A 27,251-nucleotide genomic window follows, 5' to 3' on the forward strand; every position below is an offset into this window, starting at 1 on the left:
AAAAGTTTCAGTAATGATTTAAACAACTCAATATGTGGAAACTCAGGTTGAAAAGAAACTCCATGCAGTTGTTTCCCAGTTCAGAATGGAACCTGTGTTCCAAGTTCAGCATATGTGAGTACTCATGTAATGTAATAACATTATAAACTGGGGGTGCATGAAGGAAACAGTTACAAACACAGTTAGGAACATACAAACTCTATATGTATGGTGTCCGTGGTAGAATAGAAACGATGTCCCTAGTGGTTATAGTGTCATAGAAAGTGTTTTTATAGTTGGAATTACGGTGAGAATGGCAGCTTTTTACATTTTTTTCCATTGACATGAATGGGTGAAATCTGATTTTTCTGTTTGTAGCTCCGCCCACGTGTGCAGGTGGGCCGCGAGACCCCAGAACATATCACCCCAGGTAGTGAGGGATCTGCATACCAAGTTTTGTTCAAATCGGTCAAGCCGGTTTTGAATTACTGTGAGAATGGCAGCTTTTTACAATTTTTTCCATTGACATGAATGGGTGAAAATGTGAAATTTCTGTTGTAGCTCCGCCCACGTGTGCAGGTGGGCCGCCAAAGACCCCCCAGAAACATATCACCTCAGGTAAGTGAGGGATCTGCATACCAAGTTTCGTTCAAATCGGTCAAGCCGTTTTTGCGTGATCGCGGCACATACACACAATACATACATACCTCCGATTTATATATATAGATTAATTAAATAGTAGATGACCACCAGACTGCAGCCTACTGTCCTCAATCAGACACTCAAGACGGTGTCCCTGGAAGTTCATCGCTGATAATACCCAATACAAAAAGCAAATTGATACTGATGCTGTTCTTTGCCATCTATGAGGTTCCCCAAGAACTGATAGACTTTCACACCTTTTGAACTGAATGTATAGAACATTTGAGCATGGTATGGAAGATATGAGAAGAACCCAGACAAGACTAGTACTCATATATAGGCTGATACTGCAAAGGAGGCCCAAGTGAACAACATATTTAGCACAGGAGAACCTAAAGAGGACCAGGTTAGACAAGACTAATTAGTATGATGAGGTGCAAAGGGGATGTGAGATTTGTCCCAGGTGATCAGCTTCTCTTATTGCTTCCAATCTGTTTGGCCAAGTTAAGGGAGTACCTTTCACTAAGGGCACGCTAGTGCATCTTAGCATGCGCTAAAAATTAGCGTTGCTCTAAATGCTAACATGTGCTAAGGTATCCATAGGATAAAATGGACGTGTTAGCACGCGTTAGCATTTAGTGCGCGCGAAGGACGCACTAGCAAGCCTTAGTATAAGGACCCCTAGAGGTAAGCTTGTGGCATTCAACAATGTTTGCAACTACAACTGTTTCAAAACTGCTTATTTTCATATAAAAGGGACAAATATATTTTTGTGTAATGGCTGTGAAGTTATGTCCGAAAGTTGAACCACAACGTAGCATAGCAAAAGTTTTTTTTTTGTTGTTTTTTTTAAATGCTTCTGCAATATTGTACAACGGTTACTAGACTCTAATTCTAGAACGAGAATCCATTTGTTGACCCTTGGGTACATTCCTTTTTTTTATCTTATTTTTTTAAAATTTATAGATTTTCACATTATTTAACAAGCATAACATCTTGTACAGAAAGTGCAATTAAGAAAACATATTTAAATTACTTTCCATCCAGAAAATAAATCAAACTATAGTAGGAAATATCTCTCTACTTAATCACACACTAGTCCTCAAAATTAGGATCCAAGATTTAAGAATAGGAGTGGTTAAAGTATAAAATAACAACCAAGAAATCGCATTATCTGATACTGAAATAGAGCTAAATTATTACTTGAACACAGATCATTTTCAAGGCGCTTCATGGAAAGGAAAGCCGTCAAATGAGCCGTTTCAAAGAACACATATTTTAAAGTATGATACCTTACTACACATTTACAAGGATATCTAAGAAAAAATACCCCCCCCCCCCAATCTGGGTCACACCTGGTTTCAATATTAGAAATTCCCTTCTTCTCTTTTGAGTCTCTTTAGAGACATCCGGAAAAATTTGAATATGGAAACCAAGGAAGTCTCTAGTTTTATTTTTGAAGAAAAGTTATAGATCCAATCTTTGTCTGGAGCCAGAGCCACAGTCAATAAGAGAGTGGCTGGAGTGGCCACTTCTCTATCTGACTGTTCCAATAAAGCTGAAATATCTAGAGAACTTTCCTGAGGTTTTCCCAAAATCTTCTTTCTTCTGTAAATCCTGAATCTTTGTAGGTAAATAATACACTCTTGTCAATGGTGGTAGAGAATTCTCAGGAATTTTAAGAGTTTCCAGAAAGTGACGCTTTATCATTTCTTTTGGGGAAATTGAGACCTTTGTAAAATTAATTAAATGTAAATTATTAATGCAACTATTGTTTTCAAGTACTTCCAATTTTCTCCTTACATTCCTTTTACACATGTGTTTGGACTACTGTCTTTGCAAGTTGTGTTGTGACCCCCTGGTGCAGGCAATTATGTGTCAAAACATAGCTGTGTATTGTTTTTGCTACCGGTTTGCTGGACTGAATAAACTCTCGTTGGTAGCCATTGCCTTGTTTTGTGTTTCCTCTGTTTCTCCAAATGAGGCCAATAAATCCTTCTCTTTTGCTGCATTCCTCAGCCCCTGTGCCACTAAGGAATCTTTAACCCCTTGTACTGTCCAATTGCATAATCTCTGTTATAGAGATCCCTTTAAAATGTGACTTCTCTCCAGAATGACTGTCATCTGCAGAGTAATTGAACTAAAAACAATATTTTAGGATGCAGTATCAGAGGTGAGGTGACGACTCTATGAATGTGTAAAAAGTACATGCATGCTGGCTTTGGCATTCTGCAGGCTTTGTCAGCTTTTCAAAGAGAAAGTATACATACATTTCCACTGTAAAAATTTACACCTGCTCTTTGACTCAGTTACATTTTCAGGGTTAATTTACTCGCATATGGAAGAATTTTTCAAAGGTATGCATGGCTCTGGGAATGTCTCTACTTACTCTAGGTAAACTTTTCATACTGATTGAATGCATCAAGTTTACTCAAGCTGTGAGGGGGATGCTGAAAACGTCTCAACCCAACCAAGAAGGGGATGACATGGAGCCATAAAACTTACATAATAACATACCCCCCCCAACCCCTTTTACAAAAAGTGGTTTTTAGCGCAGGCCAGCTTGCTGAATGCTCTGTGCTGATCCCAAAGCTTATAGGAACTCTGAGTGTCGAGAGCAGCGAAGACCATTCAGCATGCAGGTCTACGCTAAAACCACTATTGCAGTTGTGTAGGGGGGGGGGAATTGTAAATCCCGGCAGATAAAGACCATCCAGTCTGCCCTGTAATCACATGCATTACAATTTCATGATTAAATTAAAATATTTCTGGGCCATAGGCCTTGGAAGTCTGCCCGATACTGTCCTTAGGTTCCAACTACTGACATTGCCATTGAAAGCTCACTCCAGTCTGTCCAAACCACCTCCTTTGCTGGATTCGGACTGTGAAAGTTTTCTCATTTATATTCTAATTAGAGATCCTCTGTGTTCATCCCATGCTTTTTTGAATTCCATCACAGTTTTCCCCTCCCCCCCCTCCCTGGGGGGGGGGGGGGGGGGCATTCCAGGCATCCACCACCCTCTTCATGAAAAAGAATGTCCTAACATTACTCTTTAGTCTACCACCCCTCAACCTCAATGTATGTCCTGTAGTTTTACCAGTTTCCTTTCTCTGGAAAAGCTTTGATCCTATATTAATACCTTTCAAATATTTAAATGTCTGTATCATATCACCTCTGTCCCTTCTCTCCTCCAGAGTACACGGTACATGTTGAGGTCTTCTAGTCTCTTCTTGTACTTCTTTTAAGAACATAAGAACATAAGAACTGCCTTCTCCGGATCAGACCTTCGGTCCATCAAGTCCGGCGATCCGCACACGCGGAGGCCCTGCCAGGTGTACACCTGGCTTAATTTATAGTCCACCATATCCTTATATGCCTCTCTTAAGGAGATATGCATCTAGTTTGCTCTTGAAGCCTAGGACGGTCGATTCCGTCATAATCTCCTCTGGGAGGGCATTCCAGGTGTTAACCACTCTCTGAGTGAAGCAGAACTTCCTGACATTAGTCCTGAACCTGTCCCCCCTTAGCTTCATTACATGTCCTCTAGTCCGTGTCAAATTGGACAATGTAAATAATCTTCTCTGCTCTATTTTGTCGATTCCTTTCAGTATTTTGAAGGTCTCGATCATATCCCCACGCAGTCTCCTTTTCTCAAGGGAGAACAATCCTAGTGTTATAAGTCTGTCCTCGTATTCCAGTTTCTCCATACCCTTCAGCAGTTTTGTTGCTCGTCTCTGCACCCTCTCCAGCAGTTTTATATCCTTCTTTAGGTAGGGAGACCAATGTTGGACGCAGTATTCCAAGTGTGGTCTGACCATTGCCCTATAAAGCGGCATTATAACTTTCTCCGATCTACTCGAGATTCCTTTCTTTATCATGCCCAACATTCTATTTGCCTTCTTTGCCGCTGCCGCGCATTGTGCCGACGGCTTTAGGGTCCTATCTATCAGTACAACCCAGGTCCTTTTCTTGTTCACTCTTCCCCAGAGTTGCACCTGACATTGTATACTCGTATTCCTTATTTTTATTGCCTAAATGCATTACCTTGCATTTCTCCACATTGAACTTCATCTGCCATTTCTCCGCCCATGTTTCTAACCGACACAAGTCGCTCTGGAGTTTCTCTCTATCATCCTGCGATCTGATCGCCCGGCATAGTTTTGTATCGTCTGCAAACTTGATGATCTCACTGGATGTTCCTTCCTCCAGGTCATTGATATAAATATTAAAAAGGATCGGCCCAAGTACCGAGCCCTGGGGTACACCACTAGTCACTTTCTCCCAGTCGGAGAACTTCCCATTTATGCCCACTCTCTGCTTTCGGTTTTCCAGCCATTTGCCTATCCACCTTTGTATATCCCCCTCTATGCCATGGCTTTGTAGTTTCCTGAGAAGTCTTTCGTGTGGAACTTTGTCGAACGCTTTCTGGAAGTCCAAGTATATTATGTCCACCGGCTTCCCACTATCAATTTGCTCGTTCACGGTCTCAAAAAATTGGAGTAAATTCGTCAAACATGATTTCCCTTTCCTGAATCCATGTTGACTGGGTTTCATCAAGTCATGTGCGTCCAAGTGCCGGACCATGCTATCCTTGATCAGTGCTTCAACCATCTTGCCAGGGACAGACGTAAGACTCACAGGTCTATAGTTGCCCGGTTCCCCTCTCGATCCTTTTTTGAAAATTGGGGTGACGTTCGCTATCCTTCAGTCGTCCGGTATCTGTCCAGTTCTGATTGTCAGGTTTGCAAGTTTTTGCAATAACTCTCCGATTTCAACCTTCAATTCCTTTAAGACTCTCGGATGAATCCCATCCGGTCCAGGGGATTTGTCACTTTTAAGTTTGTCGATCTGATAGTATATCTGGTCTAAGTCCACTTCAACTGTGGTGAGGCTGTCTTCTATTTCTCCTGCAAACACTTTCTCCGCTTCAGGTATTGTTGAGGTGTCCTCCTTCGTAAAGACGGACGCAAAGAAGGAATTTAGTTTGTCTGCGATTTGTTTATCTTCCTTGATGTACCCTTTTCTTCCCTGGTCGTCCAGGGGTCCCACTGCCTCTTTTGCAGGTTTTTTCCCTTTCACGTATCTAAAGAAGGGCTTGAAGTTTTTGGCCTCCTGGGCTATTTTTTCCTCATATTCCTGTTTTGCATCCCTCACCGCCTTGTGACATTTCTTCTGATCATCTTTATGTTTGTTCCAGGCTTCGGTTGTCTTTATGCATTTCCATTTTTTGAAAGAGTCCTTCTTTTCTTTTATGGCTTCCTTCACCTGTATGGTAAGCCATGCCGGTTCTCTTTTGCTCTTTGTTCTCCGATCTTTGGAAATCCTCGGAATGTAGAGATCTTGTGCTTCTGTGATAGTATTTTTCAGTAGGGTCCATGCCTGATCAACCGTTTCAAGTTTGTCCACCATCTTCCTGAGTCGTTTTTCTACCATGGCTCTCATGCTATCGTATTTACCCTTTTTAAAATTCAAGGTGGTGGTTAAGGTTTTGGCATGTTTCCCTTTCCCGATGTCAAGTTTAAAGTTGATTACATTGTGATCACTCGTTCCCAGTGGAACCATGACTTCCACTTCTGTTATCGGTCCCGTGAGGCCATTTAGGACCAAGTCCAAGGTGGCGTTGCCTCTTGTCGGCTCTTTTACCATTTGTTCCAGGAAGCAATCCCCTAGCACCTCCAGGAACTTGGCTTCCTTGCCGCAGTTGGAGGTTGCTAGTTTCCAGTCTATCCCTGGGAAATTGAAGTCTCCCAATATAATTACATTGCCTGTCTTGCATTCTTGTTTGATTTCCTCCATCATTTCTGAGTCAGTTTCCTCCGCCTGTCCTGGTGGACGATAGTAAAGGCCAATTTTCGTATCTGCGCCATATTGACCAGGAATTTTGATCCAGAGTGACTCAAGCTTCTCTTTCATTTCTGTTGTAACCATTTCAACAGAATCTATTCCCTCCTTAACATATAGAGCAATACCTCCACCTTTCTGCCCTACTCGATCTCTTCTATACAGTTTGTATCCCTGTAGTACTGTGTCCCATTTGTTTTCTTCATTCCACCATGTTTCTGTTATGCCAATGATATCCAATATGTCATGTCTTGCTATTGTCTCTAGTTCCCCCATTTTGTTACCCAGACTTCTAGCATTCGTATACATACATCTAAGTTCCCTTCGTGTTACCTTTTTGGACCTTCTACTCTTGGCTGTCCCTGTAGTTTCAATTACGGTATCATTTACTGCTCCTGTGTTATCACCCTTGTTTGCTGTGTGGTCGTCCCCTCCTGTGTCTGAGTTGTCCCTTCCTGCTTTTTCTCCCTTATTGGCTGTGAGGTCGTCTTCTCTTGTGTAGGTGTAGTTGTCCTTGGCTTCTTCGTCGGGGCACAAACTGTGAGCAGGTGCATTATTTTGCAATGATGGATGTTTTGGCACATTTAGGGTTTCTGTACACAGACCATTCATCCTACTCACCAGATCTTGCTCCATCTGACTATTTTCTGTTTCCAAACCAAAGGGCGACAATTTTTGAGTTATTCGGAGGTGATTGCAGCAGCAGAGCAATATTTCAGTGACCAAAGTATTTTTTGGAAGGCTTACAGAAACTTCAGACATGATGCACCTAGTGTGTTGAACTTAGGGGTGAACAAGGGGAATAACTTGTTCAGTTTTAGAGGCCACACCTGGCCAAGGATATAAAAAGACTTGAAGCAGACCAAAGGATAGCGACGAAAATGGTAGGTTTTTCTTTCAATGCTTCTTTAATTGGCATAGCAAGTTACAGTAGTATTCTGCATTAACTGTTTTGCCCCTTGGAAGATAGTCATTATAACACCTATCTGATCCCAAAATACTATGGCCATGGCCTTTCCTCCTAACTTTTGGGTCTTAAATTCCTTGGCCTTGAAGAACCTGAGTGCCGCCATTGTATGTTTTTTCTCAGGATCATAATGATGTAACCATGTTTCATCAACAGTACCTGGTCATTCAAAAAAGGTTGGCACCAGCTCACTGAAAATGCTGCAAAATCAACTTGAAAGTGTCCACTCAACTTCAATTCTCGTTGGGAGTTGGGCATCCACTTGGCTGACAACTTCTTCATACCCAGCTGCTCGTAGATTATACAGCCAACACGTTCCCTGGATATCTATAATGTCTCAGCAATTGTTTTAGCTGATATTCGCCAATCTGCCAAAATCAGGACAGGCACATGGTCAACAATTTCAGAAGTTGGCATCTTCGGTCTTGAAATTTCCACACTGAAAGTTTGCACACCACTTCTTCACTATGGAGTATAATGGGCATTTGCATCCTACATTTATGGATTACCTTTGGAATTTTCTTCTGCAGGAATAGGATATTCATGACGATTCAGAGTTCCACACTTGACAATACCACACTTTCTGCTGACATGGTTCATGATCTGAAACAATGTCAAAACATAGCATTACGATTCTGCAAATTGGTACTTTGCAAAATAAAAAAAAACACTCTTTTCAGTTACAGTAGCAAAATAATGCTCAGAATTTAGGAAGTTGGTTGGGCTAAGAACTTTCCAGAACCCTCTCGTATGTCATTGGATAAGTGAACTGCTAATGCCAGCTGCACCTTGAGCTATAGATTAAGTCATACTTTTTTTTCTCTTGCAGTCGTGTATGTGTCGTGAGAGGCCAGGTGATCACAGTTGATGGAACCCTGCTAGTTGGTGTGAATGTCAGCTTCTTGAACCACAATAATTTTGGATATACCATCAGTCGTCAGGATGGAAGGTAGAGAATGAATTTTTCTTGGTTTTTAAGAAGTAAAGCTGTTAGCCACAGGGATGGAGCAATTAGGCTGAAACCATAAAAAAAAAACACTTGCACTCACAAGAATTGAAACATGGAGAGAGAATATAAACTAATAGGTCAATATTCAGCCCTCAAAGGAGCAGAATTAGCCCTGTGCATTTAATACCAGGCTAACTCCAGGTACCTTCACTGAATATCTGAGGCTAATTCAAAAAGTGCTAACTGCTGGGTCTTATCCCTGACTTGCATGTGACACTTATTTGGGCCCCGATTGAATATTGGCTAAGACCCATATAAGGGCAAATAAGTTCTGATCCCTCCCTCCCTCCCCTTGAAAAATAATTGAGTCCCAGGCCAAGCCCCCACTCTCATAGGCTTCCTAGTGGCCTACCTGGAAGCTCTCTGGTGGTCTAGGGGTGTTTTATGGGCAGGTGCAATGCCCACTCACTCTTGCCCTTTGCAGGCCCAAGCTCAGTTAGCCATCATGACTCACAAGTACTGCACGTCTACTGCTAGGGGTCGTGTTGACCATTTTAAGGCTGGACCTCCAACAGGCAGGAATGAGTGGGCGTTGCTCCTGCCCTTTTGACATGCCTATACTACCAGAGAGATTCCAGGTAGGCCCGGCGGGCAGGAGGGCTTGGTTCTGGGCTTGACATTTCTTCTGGAGGAGGAAGGATTGGGCTAAAGTACCCAGAATCCCCTGATGTCACTACCTGGAAATTAACCTGGCACTAGCAAGTATTCAGACCAATACCTGGCTAGCTTGATGACTAATGTTAGTAAAGCTTTTTTGCTATTTATGTTTTGCTGAATATCAGCTATTAGGTGGCCACAAGTGATTTAACCATGTAGGATGCTCTCTCGGCCAGTAATTTTCTAAGTGGCTCCTATTTGGGTAAATGACCTTAATCTTCAATTAATGCAGACCTAACTGTTCCTAGTTAGTTATCTAAGTACCTGCACTGCATATCGGCTAAATATTCAGAGCCAGTAGCCAGATAGGCCAGCACTGACTATCTGGGTGAAATTCAGGCCATAATAGTCAGTGTTTAAAAACACTGACTACTGTGGATTAAATATGGCCTCCTTTATATACATAACATCCATTAATAATTTATAGAAATAGTCCATTAACAATGACAAGGATAAATGCAGTTACATGGCAAGCAAAAATCAGGCTTAAATATGTGTGGCAACAAAAATGAAAGCAACTTAAGCCTTAAACATGAAATATGTTCAGAATGGAACAAGAGAAAAAGACACTTTATTACTGTTAGATTGAAAGGGAAGGTATAACGATCCTCATTAAAAATGGTCACCGATCGCATGTCAATCACACGATAGAGCCTGAAGAGAATTGTGCCTTAAAAATCTAAATACTTACAGCTTGCCATCAGCTGATCGTGGCTTCGGGGAGTCCAGCCGGCTCAGCTGACCAGGGATTCCCAGGGCTTTCCATCCGCTGATCTCGGCTTCGGGAGTCCTGCTGGCTCAGCTCATTAGGTATTCCCTTGCTATCATGAGCTGAACTGGCAGGAAGATCCCCATTTCCTCTCTCCTTCCTACCCACTGATCCTTCCTGCTGATAGGGCTGCCTCTTCAATATGGTGGCCATTCCTCCTCCCAATGCATCTTGGGATTGGCTTAGGGCCTTATGCCCTTCCCAGTGCATCCCAATGTGCACTGGGAGGGGGCTAAGACCCTGATTGGCTTAGGGTCTTAGGCCCTCCCAGTGCATCTTGGGATGCACTGGGAGGGAGAAGGGCTACCATTTTGAAGAGGCGGCCCTATCGGCAGGAGGGAGTGGGCATCTCTCCTGCCAATTTCATCCAAAGGTAGAGGAGGGTGTGGAGGGGTGTGTGGGGATGTTGGGGGTATCAGAAGGGGGCTAGGGGATGTCAAGGTATTGGTGGGTGTCAGGGTATGTGGAGTGTCGGGCTCAGCAGGAGGGGGCTCTCTTTGGAGGGAGGCTGGGGGGGGATCTGTGGGTGGGAGGGAGGAAGAGAGGAAATGGGAATCTCCCTGCTGGTTCAGCTGATTGCAGCAGAGGAATCCCCGATCAGCTGAGCCGGTAGGACTCTCCCAAGCTGCAGTTTCGGGGAGTCCTGTCGGTTCAGTTGATCGGGGGTTCCCCTAATGACAAGTTGTTCACTATTTTCTGTATCCCCAGGCAAAGATAGGCGCTGGAAATGTAGGCCAGTATTTTCCAGACCTATATTTCCAGCATATGTCTTTGCATGATTTGCGCCTATGCAGTGATGGCCGCGTCTACTTTGGCATTCAGCACCTATGTAGACATGATTCCGGCACCTTTTATTTAGGCACGGGGCAGGTGCTTTAATTTTCACCATTTCAAATGGCGTTTCTCAACTAATTTAGTTGTTTGCTTCTGTTTCTTTGTTTGTCTAACTTTACAAGATCATAGTGTACTCTATAGTTCAGTGTATCGCAAACTGTGTGCTGTGGCAGGATTTCGGGTGTGCAGCGAGACAGCAGCGAGGAGGAGAGGGGCTGGGTGTCTGCTTACAGGAATTGCCTCTCGCACTGGTGCCTCTCCTCCTCTCTGCACCTGTCCTCCTCCAGCACACACACACACACACACCCAACATAGTTATTTCAGGCTCAGGGCTCCATCTGGAAGGCCTCCACACATACGCAGATGTCAACATGATGACATTACACAAGCACGTGACATCATCATGTCGACATTCGCGCACTTCCAGATGCCTTCCAGCCACAGCCCATGGCTTTAAAAAAGTTTGTGGGATACTGCTATAGTTAGTATGCATGACAGCAGAACAGCAAAATGCCAGTGGTATAGGACACCCAAGACAAACATTTCTGCTAAATAAGGGAAAATAGAGGTCCTGCTCAGATATTAACCAACAAAATGGAAAAAAAAATCATCTTGTCAATTTAGTAAAAGAATTCTGTATTTCTATTCATAGTTCATTTGGTCCTAGGAGAAAACTTGCTCCCTTATTGTTATATGCCCAAATGTATCCTCTTTTTCTTTTCAGTTTTGACCTAGTTGCAGTTGGAGGCATCTCTGTCACCCTCCTCTTTGAGCGTTCTCCATTCATTACTGAGAAGAGGACATTGTGGCTGCCTTGGAACAGATTTATTGTTATAGACAAGGTCGTGATGCAGAGGGCAGAGGTGGAGCACCCGTCGTGTGACATCAGCAACTTTGTCACCCCAAACCCAATTGTACTTTCATCACCTCTAACGGCATTTGCAGGGTCCTGTCCAGGCAGAGGGACGGTTATTCCAGAGCTGCAGGTATAGTGGCTGTATTTCATTTCCTGCGGTTTGACTACAAGAATGGAAAATCAGAATACAAAGGGTTCTTCAAAAAAGTTCCTGCACTTTCATATTTTGGCAGGAAATGGATGGTGCGGGAGAGGTGGCAAGAGGCGTGTGGTAGAATGTCATGGGGAAAATGTATTGCAGAGCAGGGTGATTATGTGGAAAAGTGATGTAATTTGCTTTAGAGATATTTAATATATAGTGTTCAAAAAAATAAAAGTGCAGAAGCCTTTTGAAGATTCCTTATGTATTCACTCCTAAGTAACCTAGGTGTAGAAATAACAAAGAAGGTGAGTTCAAATTTATTTTACTTTCTGAGGGAGAATAGATGTACAAATCCTATTTGGAAATATCCTAAAAGCAGCTATTGATCACAGCCCAAATGAATAACAAAGAAGGGCTGGACAATCGGCGAATATAGATACAATTTATAGAGGTAAGCCAGGATACAGGTACAATATATAGGGGTCATATGTAAAGGGGAGCAGGAAGCAGGGGTAGGGCTTAAGAGATCTTGGGAAACAAGAGGTCGGGCATAAGAAACATAAGAATTGCCGCTGCTGGGTCAGACCAGTGGTCCATCATGCCCAGAAGTCCGCTCACGCGGCGGGCCCTCTGGTCTAAGACCAGCACCCTAACTGAGACTAAGCCCTACCAGCGCACGTTCTTGTTCAACAGAAACTTGTCTTAACTTTGTCTTGAATCCCTGGAGGGTGGTTTTCCCCTATAACAGTCTCTGGAAGGGCGTTCCATCTTTCTACCACTCTCTGGGTGAAGAAAAACTTCCTTACGTTTGTACGGAATCTATCCCCTTTCAACTTTAGAGAGTGCCCTCTTGTTCTCCCTACCTTGGAGAGGGTGAACAACCTGTCCTATCTACTAAGTCTATCCCCTTCAGTACCTTGAATGTTTCGATCATGTCCCCTCTCAATCTCCTCTGTTCGAGGGGAGAAGAGGCCCAGTTTCTCTAATCTTTCGCTGTATGGCAGCTCCTCCAGCCCCTTAACCATCTTAGTCGCTCTTCTCTGGACCCTTTCGAGTAGTACCGTGTCCTTCTTCATGTACGGAGACCAGTGCTGGACGCAGTACTCCAGGTGAGGGCATACCATGGCTCGGTACAGCGGCATGATAACCTTCTCTGATCTGTTCGTGATCCCCTTTTTTATCATTCCTAGCATTCTGTTTTGCCCCTTTTTGCTGCCGCCGCATCATTGTGTGGATGGCTTCATCGACTTGTCGATCAGAACTCCCAAGTCCCTTTCCTGGGAGGTCTCTCCAAGTACCGCCCCGGACATCCTGTATTCATGCATGAGATTTTTGTTTACCAACATGCATCACTTTTACACTTATCCACGTTGAACCTCATCTGCCATGTCGATGCCCATTCCTTGAGCTTGATTATGTCACGTTGCAGATCTTCGCAATCCCCCTGCATTCTTTACTACTCTGAATAACTTCGTATCACTCCACAAATTTAATCACCTCGCTCGTCGTATCTATGTCCAGATCATTTATAAAGATGTTAAAGAGCACGGGTCCAAGCACCGAGCCCTGCGGCACCCCACTGGTGACGCTCTTCCAGTCCGAGTATTGTCCATTGACCCCCACCTCTGTGTTTCCTATGCCTCCAGCCAGTTTTTAATCCACGTGAGTATTTCACCCTCAATTCCATGACTTGCTTTTTTCCAAAGTAGTCGTTCATGCAGAACCTTGTCGAATGCCTTCTGAAAATCCAGATATATGTCGACCGGATCGCCCTTGTCTATCTGTCTGTTTACTCCCTCAAAGAAGTGCAGCAAGTTCATCAAACACGATCTGCCTTTGCTAAAACCGTGCTGACTGGTCCTCATCAGACCCGTGTCCGGTCAAGATGATCAATGATGCTGTCCTTTATCGGTGACTCTACCATCTTTCCCGGTACCGAGGTCAGACTCACCGGTCTGTAGTTCCCCGGATCTCTCCTCGAACCTTTCTTGAAGATCGGTGTAACATTCGCCACCTTCCAGTCTTCCGGAATCTTTCCCGATTTGATCGGACAGATTGACTATTAGTTTAAGAACTGCTAAAATTGAGACCTTCTGGATGATAGGCAATGACAAGTGCCTTTTATAGAATCACGCTATAAACGCCATTCTAATCAAAGCCTTTTTTTTTTTTAGGCAACATATATAGAATTGGGGATTATGGGGCTAGATTCTGTAACTGGTACTCAAAAATGGTACCAGTGTTTTCTCTTGCCCAGAATTACGCTGGCTGAACCAGGTGTAGGCGCGCCTCAGGCAGTATTCTGTGGTTGTGCGTGTAAGTTTTTGGGAACGCCCCTGGCACCCACCCTTTTCAGATACTCACTATGTGATTGAGGCGCCATTCCTTATATGAATAGAGCATAAGTAGATGCACACGGAAATCCTGATTAATGCCGATTGACTGCAATAATTCCATTGTTAGCACGCAATTATTGCTAGTTGAAGGTTTGTTAATTAACCTGCACGCACATCTGGGAGCACGCCCAAATTTAGGCATAAAAATTAGAGCAAATTAGAGGTTTTTACAATTATTATTTCACGGTTTGGGGTTGAGAGGCCCATGTTTTGGACCCCAAATTGGATTTTTCTACATCACACACCGTTTTGGAGAGCGAGTGTTCCAAATAAGTACTTATAAAAAAATTAAAAAAAAGTTAAAGTTATTATATTATGACACTTTGAATATTTAGGATACCTATACTGCTTGAAGTGATAGGTTGGGAACATTATAGAATAACTTATCATGACATAGAGGCGGGAACACAATGGTGCGATGATGGACCCCTCAATTTGTGGTCCTAACCTTAGGTTTATGATCTTGGGTGGAGGAGGACTGATGCACATTGTATAAATATTGTCTGTAAAGAAATATTTTTCTTTATGATGAAATAGTAATCTGTAAGTAATAAATAAGAAACAAGAAAAAAAAAAACATTCAGCATTATACATCTTTAATACAAATTAGAGCACCATATATAGAATTTGGAAGTAAATGCAAATTCTATAATGGCCATTTTGCGTGTAACAGCCTATTATAGAATACTATGTATAAGTCCACATTTCAATGCCTAAATTTAAATTTAGGCACAAGCACGTATGTTAACTCGGTAGCTGGCAAATACTGCTCATGCCTAGCCAATGGCATAGTAAAGGTAGGAGGCGCCATGGGGCGGTGATTGCCCCCTGTGCCCCCCCATGCCCTCCTCTCCATATGCTCCCCCTCACCCCACTCTTTCCTACTCCACACTCACCACTCTCCCTCCCCCGTACCTCTAAATCTTCGCCAGCGTGAGTGGCTTGGATTTCCCTCTGTTATCACTTCTTGGTGCCATGACTCGGAAGTGATTCAGAGGGGAACTAGGCTGTGTGTGAGCAGCAAGCAGAATGTTGCTCTCACTAGCAAAGAACTACAGAGGGTCCAGAGAAAGAGTGAATAAAATGGTTAAGGGCCTGGAGGAGTGGCCGTACAGCGAGAGATTAGAGAAACTGGGCCTCTTCTCCCTTGAAAAGGGAGGCTGAGAGGGGACATGATTGAAACATTCAAGATAATGAAGGGAATAGACTTAGTAGAGAAAGAGAGACTGTTCCCCCTCTCCAAGGTGAAAGAACGAGAGGGCACTCGCTAAAGTTAGAAGGGAAAAGATTCCGTACAAATGTAAGGAAGTTCTTGACCCAGAGATCCATGATTTTCACTTGTTGATTTCCCTGGCTGTTCAGCTTTTCTCTGTTCTTCCCCCTACTGGTTGTATGTTCCCTTGCAATTGCTAATAAAGATATTTAAAAAAAAAAAAAAAACTGGAACGCTCTTCGGAGTCCATTACAGGGGGAAAACACCCTCCAGGGATTCAAGACAAAGTTAGAGAAGTTCCTGCTGAACCAGAACGTACGCAGGCGAGGCTGGACTCATTTAGAGCACTGGTCTTTGACCTAGGGGCCGCCGCGTGAGCAGACTGCTGGGCATGATGGACCACTGGTCTGACTGGTTGTGTTCTTATGTATGGTGTGGTGGGACAGGGTGGAAAGGTACCGACGTCCCACTGACACGGCGCCCGGACTGTCGACATGCCCATCCCCCCCACCCCACCCCCACCCCCCCCCCACACACACCCACTATGCCACTGTGTCTAGCTGTAGACAGTTTAGGCACATAAATACTAGTAGTCTATAACCCACGCTCATAACTACTACTACTTATCATTTCTATAGTGCTACCAGATTCACGTAGCGCTGTACTTTAAATGCTTGACATGTTCCCAACCTGCCCATTCCCACTCCCAAGTCCATGACTCCTTTCCAGCTGTACATTTTAGAAGTCGAGTATGCAACTTATAGAATACCATATAAGGGCAGTTAGGCCTGCGAATGCCAATTAGGGCCAATTAGCACTGACTATAGCCAATAATTGGTTGTTAAGGCCAATTAGCAACTAATTGTCATTAAGTTACACATGCAACTATCCTTATTCTGTGAGTTTCTTGCGCAAATTTGTGTGCTAGTTGGAAATTTGAACATATAATAGAGAATGACATGTGGACAAATTTTTCCCCTTCCCCACGGGAACTCATTTTCCCATCCTGTCTCGACGAGTTCTTTTCCTGTTCCTGCAAGCTCCATCCTCATCTGCACAAAGCCTAAAACACTTTAAAATCCTAAGTGGCAACATTCTAGAGCTCAGATTGCGATGTCATAATGCCTCATTCCACCAACGCCTAAGCTCCGTCCTCATCTGCACAAGCTTCAAACACTTTAAAATAATAAGTAGCAACATTCTAGAGCTCAGTTTGTGATGTCATAATGCCTCATTCCACCAACGCCTAAGCTCCGTCCTCATCTGCACAAGCCTCAAACCCTTTAAAATCCTAAGTAGCAACATTCTAGAGCTCAGATGTGATGTCATAATGCTTCATTCCACCAATGCCTAAGCTCTGTCCTCATCTGCACAAGCCTGAAACCCTTTAAAATCCTAAGTGGCAACATTCTAGAGCTCAGATTGTGATGTCATAACGCCTCATTCCACCAATGCCTCAGCTGTCCTCATCTTCACAAGCCTCAAACCCTTTAAAATCCTAAGTAGTAACATTCTAGAGCTCAGATTGTGATGTCATAATGCCTCAATCCACCAATGCCTAAGCTCCGTCCACATCTGCACAAGCCTCAAACACTTTAAAATCCTAAGTGTTCGAGGCCTGTGCGCTTAAGGCAATGAGGCAGGGAGAGGGACATCGCAGTGACTATAAGAATGGAAACCAGCCATACGTTATTCCGAAATAAAGTGAAAACTTCACTCTTCGACAACTAATTCTTCTAGAATCATCATAAGCACCTGACCTTTACTTAATTTGCCTAAGTTTTATGTTTCCTGTCCCCCCCTTCCACTCCTCCTTCCTCCCTAACCCTCTTCCTAATCTTTCCTCAAGTCGCCTAGAGCCTGGTTAGGTGTGTGCGACACACAAATATTAGATTAGGAACAGTGACAAAACTCACGGGGACGGGATGGAGAAATTGAGTTCCTGTGGGGACAGGGACAAATTTGTTCCCCTGTCATTATCTAACATATAACTCTAGAATTAGGAGTCTGTATTTCTGGTAACTGTCAGATCTAAATACATTTACTTCTGCGGTATTCTCCGTAACTCGCATTGCGAGTCTGTGGGGTCTCTCTACAGATGTTTCATCCGTGTTGCAAAGTACATGCTAGAAAGTATAGGTCGTAATTTCAAAATGAATTGTTGCCCCTGCACGCAAATCTTGGAATATTTCTGAGCTAGAAAAGATATGCAAAGCAAAGTAAGGAAAAATTCCAAAAACAAGAATAGAAAGTCTTAGCTAACTACGGGCAATATTTGGAAGCTGTTATTTCTCCTGAAAGAGGTGTTATAGAAAGGGTGTTCAAGCCTTTACACCTGCCATATTCACTTTGTGATATTTTCAGTCTGCTAAAATCAGCAACTAATGATTATGCATTACATTTGCAGAAAGATGTAATGTTTAACTCTATGCCATGTAGATATTGTATCAGCTTCTGTTCACTTAGGGATTCGGTGAAACATACAGTTTGAGCAAGTGTGATAAATTTAGGGCTCCTTATACCAAGGTGCGTTAGGGCTTTAATGCGTGGATAGCGTGCGCTAGACCTTAACGCCTGCATTGAGCTGGCGTTAGTTCTAGAAGCGTAGCGCGCGGTAATTTCCCGCGTGCGCTAAAAACGCTAGCGCACCTTAGTAAAAGTAGCCCCTAGTCTTCCAGTGCCTACCTGCAGGCTTTAGTGTCTGACCTGCTTCAGGAAGCAGGGATTACTAAGATACTTTAGGTCACCTGAGCATTCGTTATTCCTCAGTCCAATCCAAATTCCCCTCTCTGATCCACTCCGGATTTTCCACTTCACTCCTCTCTAGCATTATGGCTAATTTTATTATAATCCTTGGCTATGAAGCCCGTTTGTGCAATCGCCTTCCTCTGTAACTCCGAGCTGCGTTTTCAGGCTCACATTACCCTCTCCCACTGTACGCGCCAAACTGAGCTTTCATTCTGATTATAAATCCATACAGCTGGTTCATTTCTGGCTCATATTGTAATCCTAAATATCAAAGAAATTGAAGAAAAGGATGCCCACAATAAATCACAAAAATACTGCACCCTCCAAAATACAGGACAAAAAATCACCTTTCTTTCCAAAAAAAGGGAGAAAAGACCTCAGTGTCTAATAGGGGCTCTATAGGCTTCCCACATAGACAGGCTAGTTTTAAACAGAATTTAATCATAGCAGACACATCCTTGGTCAAAAAACTCCCAAATCACATGTGAAATTTTATTCTTAATTTTTCTTATAGTTTTCTTATAATTTTCAAATTTTCTTTTTGTTTTCAAAATTAGTTTCAAAAGAGAGAGGTGGGGTTTAAGGGGGGGTGTAGACTGAGGGAGACCTTTAGTTGAAGAGGAGGGTCTTTACCATTTTACGGAATGTCAATAAAGAGTTCTGTTGCCTGAGTTGAGGGGGGAGTTGATTCCAGAGATGTGGAATGAAGTGGCTGTAGGATCGTTTGCGGGCAGTTTCTGAGAGGAGGGACCTTCCAGGGGGAATGCATAGGCGTATTTCCGATTTTGAGCGGAGGGTACGAGTGGGGGTGTAGATGGGAAGCTTGGATTTTATGTAGGAGGGGGTGGTGGCATAAATTCTCTTGTGGGCTACAGCTAGGGCCTTGAAAGCACAGCGCTGGCTAATTGGGAGCCAGTGTTCAGCGCGGAGTGCTGGGGAGACGGGATCATGGTAGTTGAGGTTGTGTAGGAGGCGGATAGCTGCATTTTGGACACGTTGGAGGCGTTTGATAAAAGGTGGGCAGCTTGATAAAAGGTGGGGATAGGGCTTAAATCTGGACAGAGGCAGAAATAAATTAAAGAAAGCTGAAAGGAAAAGGAGAGGAAAATGACAAACATGAAGTTCTGGCAATAATATTATGAGATGAGGAAAGTAGAAACCAGAAACAGGGACCAACACAATTGAAAAAAAAGTATGTGGCCAGACAACAAAGTTAGAAAAAAAAAATTATTTTTCATTTAAGATAACGTAGCTGTGTTAATAAATGTTCTAAAAAATGGAAATAGTGATATTTTTCTCTCCTTATGATCAAATTTAAAAAAACCAAAACCGCCTTCCTCAGGTCAGGTTAGGATTCCACCCTGACCTGGGAAAGGAGGTTTTGGTCCTCTAAAAGCTAATTGAAAAATGTATTTACTCCAACAAAATGATATATTTTTCATTATTTATTTTAGCTGGCTTTTGCAAAATTGCAGTACAGGTTTCTACCGCGGGCCAGTGAGATAAATGCTCCAACGCATATAGAATTTTCATGAGCATCGGGGAGCATTTACCCTTGGTAGAAACCTCTACCGTGGCTTTGAAAAGGAGCCCTTTATTTTTAGCTCTTAATTTGTAATGTAGTGAATGGAATATCAGCATTTTAATATTAATAAAGTCCATCTCAGGAACATCATTTCTACACATTGTTTTTTTGTTTCTTCTTGGATTCGGCTCTGGAGATCATTGGGTCAATTCTCTTGTTTTCGTCTGGAATATCAGTACAGCATGTTTTATGGGAAAATGTCCTAGTTCTCTTCTACACCAACTAGGGGCAGAACAATGGTGGAGCGGGACGGTGGCAGGTGCCAGGTTTATGTCTTTCAAAAAGTTGGCAATCATAGACGCACACGAAAAGAAAATCCAACGGAATCTGCAGTAAACAAACAGCAAGCAAAAACCAAAACCAAAACTGCAGACCATGTGCAAGATGTAGGCAATGTTTATTACAATATTAATGCAGTATGATAAATATACCACCTTATTACCAACCAGTGGACCCAACACGCAGTGCTGCACTGTACTTTGGAGCCGGAACGGCATTTGTTTGATTTGGTCAATGCAGTTTGTATATACCTTATCCACCACGGACCCCTGAGGAAGGTGTTGTCCGAAACACGGACCGTGTTGGGTCCACTGGTTGGTAATAAGGTGGTATATTTACCATACTGCATTAATATTGTAATAAATAGTGCCTACATCTTGCACATGGTCTGCAGTTTTTGTTTTGGTTTTTGCTGGCAATCATAGACGCACCATTCATGCAACTGCTAGATTTAAACGTCTGCCTTATGCTCTGCCACGTGATATAATTAGTGCTTCCTGATTCAGGCCAAACGGTTCTACTTTACCCTCTCTTTTACTAAGGTGCGCTAATCGAATTAGCACACGCTAAACGCTAAAGTGTCCATAGACTAACATGCATGCATTAGCATTTAGCGCGCGCTAAATCAATTAGTGCGCGCTAATCGGTTAGCGCACCTTAGTAAAACAGGGCCTTAGTTTTGTTGTACCTAGGGATTGGTGTATTATTTCAATGATGCCATTTTAGATGCACTACGGCTGGTAAAATGGGTGTGGCTTCTGAAGTGAAAGGGCTGCTACTTTACCTTGGGCCCGATGTGATAATAATTAAAAAAAAATACATTGTATATTCCAAAACATATAACTTTGTATTCTAGTAATTAATATTATAGCAGCATTTGTCAAATCAGAAATAAATCAGTTGGAGAAAAGACCTCATACCAACAGTGCCGGCATCTTTCTGTAAGCATGGCGCAGTTTCTCTAAAGAGGCTGCCAGAGCAGGGGGGTTTATACAGAAAGTATCTCTTTCTAGTAAGACCTTCCCCTGGCTATTAATGAACCACCCTACTGGATAAACCAAATGCCTATCTAACTCCCTCTCCTAGTCCACGCCTCCATTCTTCCCTGGGGGGCCCTGGACAGGCATAGCGTCTAGAGCTTTCTTCTTCTTGAAGTTTCCATTCTTCACACGGGCACAGCATCACGTTATCAGTTCTTTGGTTCCCGGATGGAGTGTTTTTTTCCTTTCAGCACTGTTCATTGTCTTTTCCAGCACTGGTTAGTGTCCTTGAGAAACTCTTCACGGCAAGAAATCTACACACTCACATGCCACACATTAGCATCTCAGCATCTGAACTGAAACCGGTTTGCACAAGGCCGTGACTAACAAGTTCAACAAAATGTAGGAATAGGTCTCACAACCTGTAAAAGTCTCCCATAGGCTCTTGACATCCATCTCACTTCTGTAGGGGTGGAGCTATATATAGTGATCCTACCCTTAAGGTTTACCCTGTTTGAGTACTGGAACCTTTTTTTCAAGTGTCCAAAAAAAAGCACTATTTACAAGTGGTACCTTTTTCTTAGACCCTCTTTTACAAAGGCGCACTAAGCGTTTTAGCGTGGATTTAGCGCATGCTAAATCTGCGCGTGCGCTAACCAATAATGCATCCACAGGATAACATGCTTACATTAGCGTTTAGTGCATGCTAAAAAGCTTAGCGCACCTTTTTAAAGAGGGGGTTAGTATATAATAAAGCACTATTTACAAGTGCATTTAATCTGCAGCTCCACGGTATCTCCCCCTCATCAACATTATCATCATCGTTATTTATTCATTACTTGTTGAAATATTTCATTTCTATCTCTATCTCTACCTCTGTCTTTTTATTTTTATTTCTCATACTGTTTCTTCAGGTACTTTAGTTAGATTGTGAGCCTTTGGGACAGTTAGGGAATTTCCAAGTACAGTACCTGTCTTATTTATTTAGTTTTTATTTATTGTATCTTTAATGCATCATTTTTGTAAACCGCTTAGAAACCTAACGGTTATTAGCGGTATATAAGAATTAAGTTAAATCATCATCATACCCTCTTTTACTAAGGTGTGCTAATGGATTTAGCGTGCTAATCATTTTAGCGAGCTAAACGCTGACGCGTGCATGTTAGTCTACGGAGGCGTCGGCGTTTAGCGCACGCTAATTCGATTAGCATGCGATAATCGGTTAGGACACCTTAGTAAAAGAGGGGGGTACGTCCATTCAAAATGGTTTACAGTAAGATAGATGCCATTCAAAGCATATCCATTAGATCATAGAAAGCCAGAATAATCCCTCCCCTATTTAGTAATCACTTATCCACCCACCCCCAATTCCACCAATTACATCTTGCTGTGTCATACACCTGGATAGACTTCCTGAGTCAGCAAATATTGAAATTCAGGCTAATAGCAAGGATCCAGAATGTTGCATATTTTGGCAACTTGATACACCATGAAGAATCCTGATTTTCTTCTCCATGAATGTTTTGAGTAAGGATACAGTTTTGTTGCAGATAATTTCAATTTATATTCCTTTTATTTGAAGGATTCAGGTGTCTATGTGATAAGCATTTTGTCTTAAACAAAAACAGGGGAAAACCTTTAGTACAGTGTATCGCCAACTGTGTGCCACAGCAGATTCCAGGTGCGCCCCGACAAGACACCGGTAAATAGGAGAGGCGCCAGCGTGGGCTGACTGCTTATAGGACATGCCTTTCGCGGCGAGAGGCACGTCCTGTAGGCAGTCAGTGGGAACTGACGACTCTTCTCCTCACCAGCGTCTCTCCTCTTCTCTCCGCACCTCCCCTCCTTCAGGATCCTCCACCGAAGTGATGGGTTCAGGGTCACGGCCAGATGGGCCTCCGCGCATGGGCAGATGTCAATGCAATGACATCACACATGCATGTGACGTCATTCTGTCAGTGTCTTCACACTTCGGGTGCCTTCCGGCTGGGGCACTGAGTTTAGTTTGCCTTCTGGCTGAAAAGTTTGGGGGGACACTGCTTTAGGATGTCTGTCTCTCTTGGGCTAGTGTCTCCACATGCATTAGTTAGGTATGTACCATCGCAAGAATGAACCTTGCTCTTAAGCCAAGACATGTTGGTTAAGGTCTCAGTCTCCTAATTTTGTTTGTAATTTTCTGAAGAGAACCTCCTCCTGGAGTATCTGATACATGCAGGTGTGCTTGAAAGTTTTTTGTAATATGTTGCTGCTGACAAATACCATTGGGGCAATTTGTATATCTTTCTGCCACATCTGCATTTTTTGATACTTGAAGAGTTTCTCTTTCTCCATACAATGTACAGAATAGACCTCTGTTTATTCTTTTTCTTTAGGCCAGAGCAAATATGGTGATACCATGTAATGTGGTAGTGTGCGTGTATATTTTTGTTTGTTTGCAGGGAATGAAAACTGGCTTTATGAAAGCAATTTTTTCTTCAAGTAGGGATTTTTTAACTCACACAAACAAATCATTTAGAGACAACCATTTAGAGCAGGGATCTCAAAGTCCCTCCTTGAGGGCCGCAATCCAGTCAGGTTTTCAGGATTTCCCCAATGAATATGCATTGAAAGCAGTGCATGCGCATAGATCTCATGCATATTCATTGCAGAAATCCTGAAAACCTGACTGGATTTCGGCCCTTAAGGAGGGACTTTGAGACCCCTGATTTAGAGTCACCATGTAGGTGACTGACAATAGGAACTTTGTGGGAAGTAGAATTTAGGGTGCATCCTTTTTAAAAGACAAGAATAATCGTATCTGACTAACCTGCTGATCAGCATATTTTAAGAATTCCATTAAAGTTGAATGACATGCATTAAAAGGACCAACATTTGTTGCTCTAATTATGTGCAACATTTTTAGCTCAGCATTGAAATAAAAGTCCTTTGGAACAACAATCACTTGTATGAAAGTGCAATTGTTAAATGCTTTGCAAAGGGAAGAGGAATATTTTTCCACCAATGAGACTAAAGCTCTTTTTTTAGGGAACTCGTGTAGTTAAAAAGTGATGCATAAAGTTTCAAAGTTCATTTAAAATGTGATATATTGCCTGAATCTGCCTACATTTTAAGGTGCATGATAGCAGAAATATGCTCAGCGTAATCACACTATAGATGTCCTTCAGAGATGAGTTTGCCACAGGGTTTCTCAACCCAGTTCTCAGAATATACCAAGCTAGTCGGGTTTTAAGGAGACCCAGAATAAGTATGCATGAAATTGGTTTGCATACAGTAGAGGCAGTGCATCCAAATTTATTTCATGCATATACCTCGTAGATATCTTGAAAACCCCAACTGGCTTAGTTGTGTCCTGAGGACTGTATCGACAGTTCCTCAATATGAAAAGACTTTCACTTATCAGGGTTAAATCATCAGTCTTAATATTTCTTGATCAGTCTATGTGGAAAAATTCTTCATTAAATTCAAGAACTGACCACCAACTCATAGAACATTGATTACTTATCCTTTATTGCTTGCCCCAACAATTGTGTGCCCGACGGGACCCGTTTCGCCCAAACAGGCTTTCTCAAGGGTTCCAACATGGAGCACTTATTTTTGGCGTCCTCATGTTTCTGGGGCAGGAGCTGCTATTCATATTGAGGAGTTTTCCTACTACCTCACTTCCTGTCTTCTATTTGCTGTGGATTTAGTATTGACTGTATCGAGAGTCCCTGGATTAGAGGCACTAACACAGACCACTAGTTAGACACAACAGTAGGCCACTCTGCAGAATGAAGAAGCAAATTTAGCAATTTCTAACAAGTGGAAAGAATGTGAAACCTGTTGTGAAGCCATCATCTTACATTCTATTCACTAGTTTAATAGTGATCTTTATACAAATATGGTAAGGAGACTAGAAAGAACTTGGTTAAAATCAGGGAAACAAACTGATCGTGATATTTTGTACATTCTATAATCATCTCATAAAAGATAATGCAAGGTATTTTATTCATCAAAAATTAGCATAGCAGGTACAAATACTAAATGAATTATTTAATCTTGTTACTAATATTTTCGATATGCCTTCATTCTCCCAATCCATACATATGGTTCCTTCTAATCCTGTGGATCTAGCAAATTATTTCAGTCACGAAATAGATAATCTAAGAACATCCTGTTCATTGATCAATAGAAAAAAACCAGGATTCCTCACAATCTTTACAAAAAAGTTGCTATGTAAACTTAACTTGGGGCACATTTCGGACATCCTGAATGGGACAACTCATATTCTCAATTTCGACAAGCTTTAAAAATATATCTTTTTGTAGAATCCTTTGGAAAGTAGGCATGTTAGGGCAAATTCTATAAGAAGCCCCCAAAAGATGGGCGCCGAATTAGGCACTGTCTCAGCGCAATTGAAGTAAATTGGGCGCTGTCTAATGAATCGCGCTGAGCGGCACCCTATTTTGGAGGCGCTCAATAATAGGCCAGCTCTCGGGACAAACTAATGCCTCCTTTTGCGAACTGCGATAGCAGTTTCTAGCGCGGGGAGCCGCGCTACTCCCTACGCTCATTGAGTTCCTATGAGCGTCGGGAGCAGCGCGGGTCATTCAGCGCAGCTCCCCGCACTAGAAACTGCTATCGCGGTTTCAATAAAAGAGGGGGGGTAAAGTTAGGCGCTTCTGTGAGCGCTTTAACGTACTTAAGAGCAGTGATTCTGCAATAAGGCAACCTAACACGTAGCCGCGCCCATGCCTAACGTGCATAAAGCCTATTTTTAGAAGGCCGCCTACATTTTTAGAGGCACCTTGTTACAGAATCGCTCTTTCTTGATAGGCACCTATGTTTCAATTATCGTTGATTATAAAGCTTTATTGAGCTTGTTATTCAATTTAGATAGGCGCCTATCTAGTTGGGCGCCCTCTAAAATAGGTGCCTAACATGAGGCCCCGGTTACAGAATTTGGGCCGTTTGGCTTTCTTTCTCATCTTTTGTACTTATGATCTTTTGTTGAACCGCATAGAACTTAGGGGTAATTCCGGTATAGAAGTGAGTTTTTTATGTTATGTTATCATTAAGAAGGGTATCACGACCAGGACGAAGGAAGTCATCCTGCCACTGTATCATGCAATGGTGGTGCGCCCGCACCTGGAGTACTGTGTCCAGTACTGGTCGCGTACCTCAAGAAGGACATGGCGGTACTCCGAGAGAGTCCAGAGAAGAGCAACCTAAGCCTAATAAAGGGCATGGAGGACCTCTCATATGCTGACAGACTGAAGAAGCTGGGGCTTTTTCTCCTGGAAGGATGCGGAGAGTGACGAGAGAGGAGAGCTTAGAGGAGACATGATAGAAACCTTCAAGATCATGAAAAGCATAGAAAAAAATAGACAGGGACAGATTTTTCAAATTAAGGGATCAACAGGTACAAGGGGGCACTCAGAGAAATTGAAAGGGGAGAGGTTTTAGAACAAACGCCAGGAAGGTCTTTTTCACACAGAGGGTGGTGGATACAAGGAATGCGCTACCGGAGGATGTGATAAGCAGGAGCACGCTACAGGGCTTCAAGAAGGTTTGGATAGGTACCTGGAAGTACAAAGGGATTGAGGGGTACAGATAGGAGTAGAGGTAGGTTATAGGGATAGGATTAGAGGATTAGAGGCAGTTACAAAAATTACTCAGGGACACTGATCAGGCAATTAGGCGGGAGAGCCGGAATGCTGGGCAAGATGGACCTCTGGTCTGACTCAGCGGTAGGCAACGTCTTATGTTCTTATGTTCTTATCATCTTACATATCAACGTGATCTTCGTAAGCCAAGCTGGAACTTTTTTTTTTTTTTGTGCCTCCTGTTGGAAATCATCCATCGTTCTTGTCTGCATTTTGGCTCGGCTTGCATAAACATAGGGAAAAATGATCATTTGTTATCTTCTTTATAGAATATGACTTTTTCTTTTTTTCTTTAAAACACATCTGTGGTGCCAGATTGACTGCTTTGAAATGACATCAGTTTGACATGAACGTACAGTAGTAGGTAGTATTGCTTTTCCAGGTCTGTCAAATCCACTCAGCTTTTCGCACATGAGATATATTTGTATACATTGGAGATCAGTATAAGGACAGTTCTATAAAATATGATCAGTATAAGGATAGTGCTATAAATATGCGCCTGAATTTATGGACTCCTTCCTTACCTAAATGCAGGGAGGAAACAGCATTTATTTTAAATTAAGCACCCTTAAGCGTTATAAGGTCTCTCGTAAATGCTATAGTGTCTAACTATAATGGGACTTACATGTGAAAGGTCCATGGGTAGGATATGGTCACATCCCTCTTATATGTGTCATTTTCAGAATACTGTGTTATACATAGCTGTGT

At 42.6% G+C, this 27,251-nt stretch overlaps 1 protein-coding gene across 1 annotated transcript in view; it reads left to right on the forward strand.

Moving 5' to 3' along the window:
• Positions 1 to 27,251, forward strand: part of TENM1 (teneurin transmembrane protein 1) — a 698,125-nt gene that overhangs the window by 432,839 nt on the left and 238,035 nt on the right. Inside the window, exons 16-17 of the mRNA XM_033947005.1 lie at positions 8,260 to 8,379; positions 11,424 to 11,685. Of these exons, the coding sequence (XP_033802896.1) occupies positions 8,260 to 8,379; positions 11,424 to 11,685 (382 nt within the window). The remainder of the gene's footprint in view (positions 1 to 8,259; positions 8,380 to 11,423; positions 11,686 to 27,251) is intronic.

The sequence above is a fragment of the Geotrypetes seraphini genome, chromosome 5 (genome assembly GCF_902459505.1).
Source record: "Geotrypetes seraphini chromosome 5, aGeoSer1.1, whole genome shotgun sequence".
NCBI classification, from domain to species: Eukaryota; Metazoa; Chordata; class Amphibia; order Gymnophiona; family Dermophiidae; genus Geotrypetes; species Geotrypetes seraphini.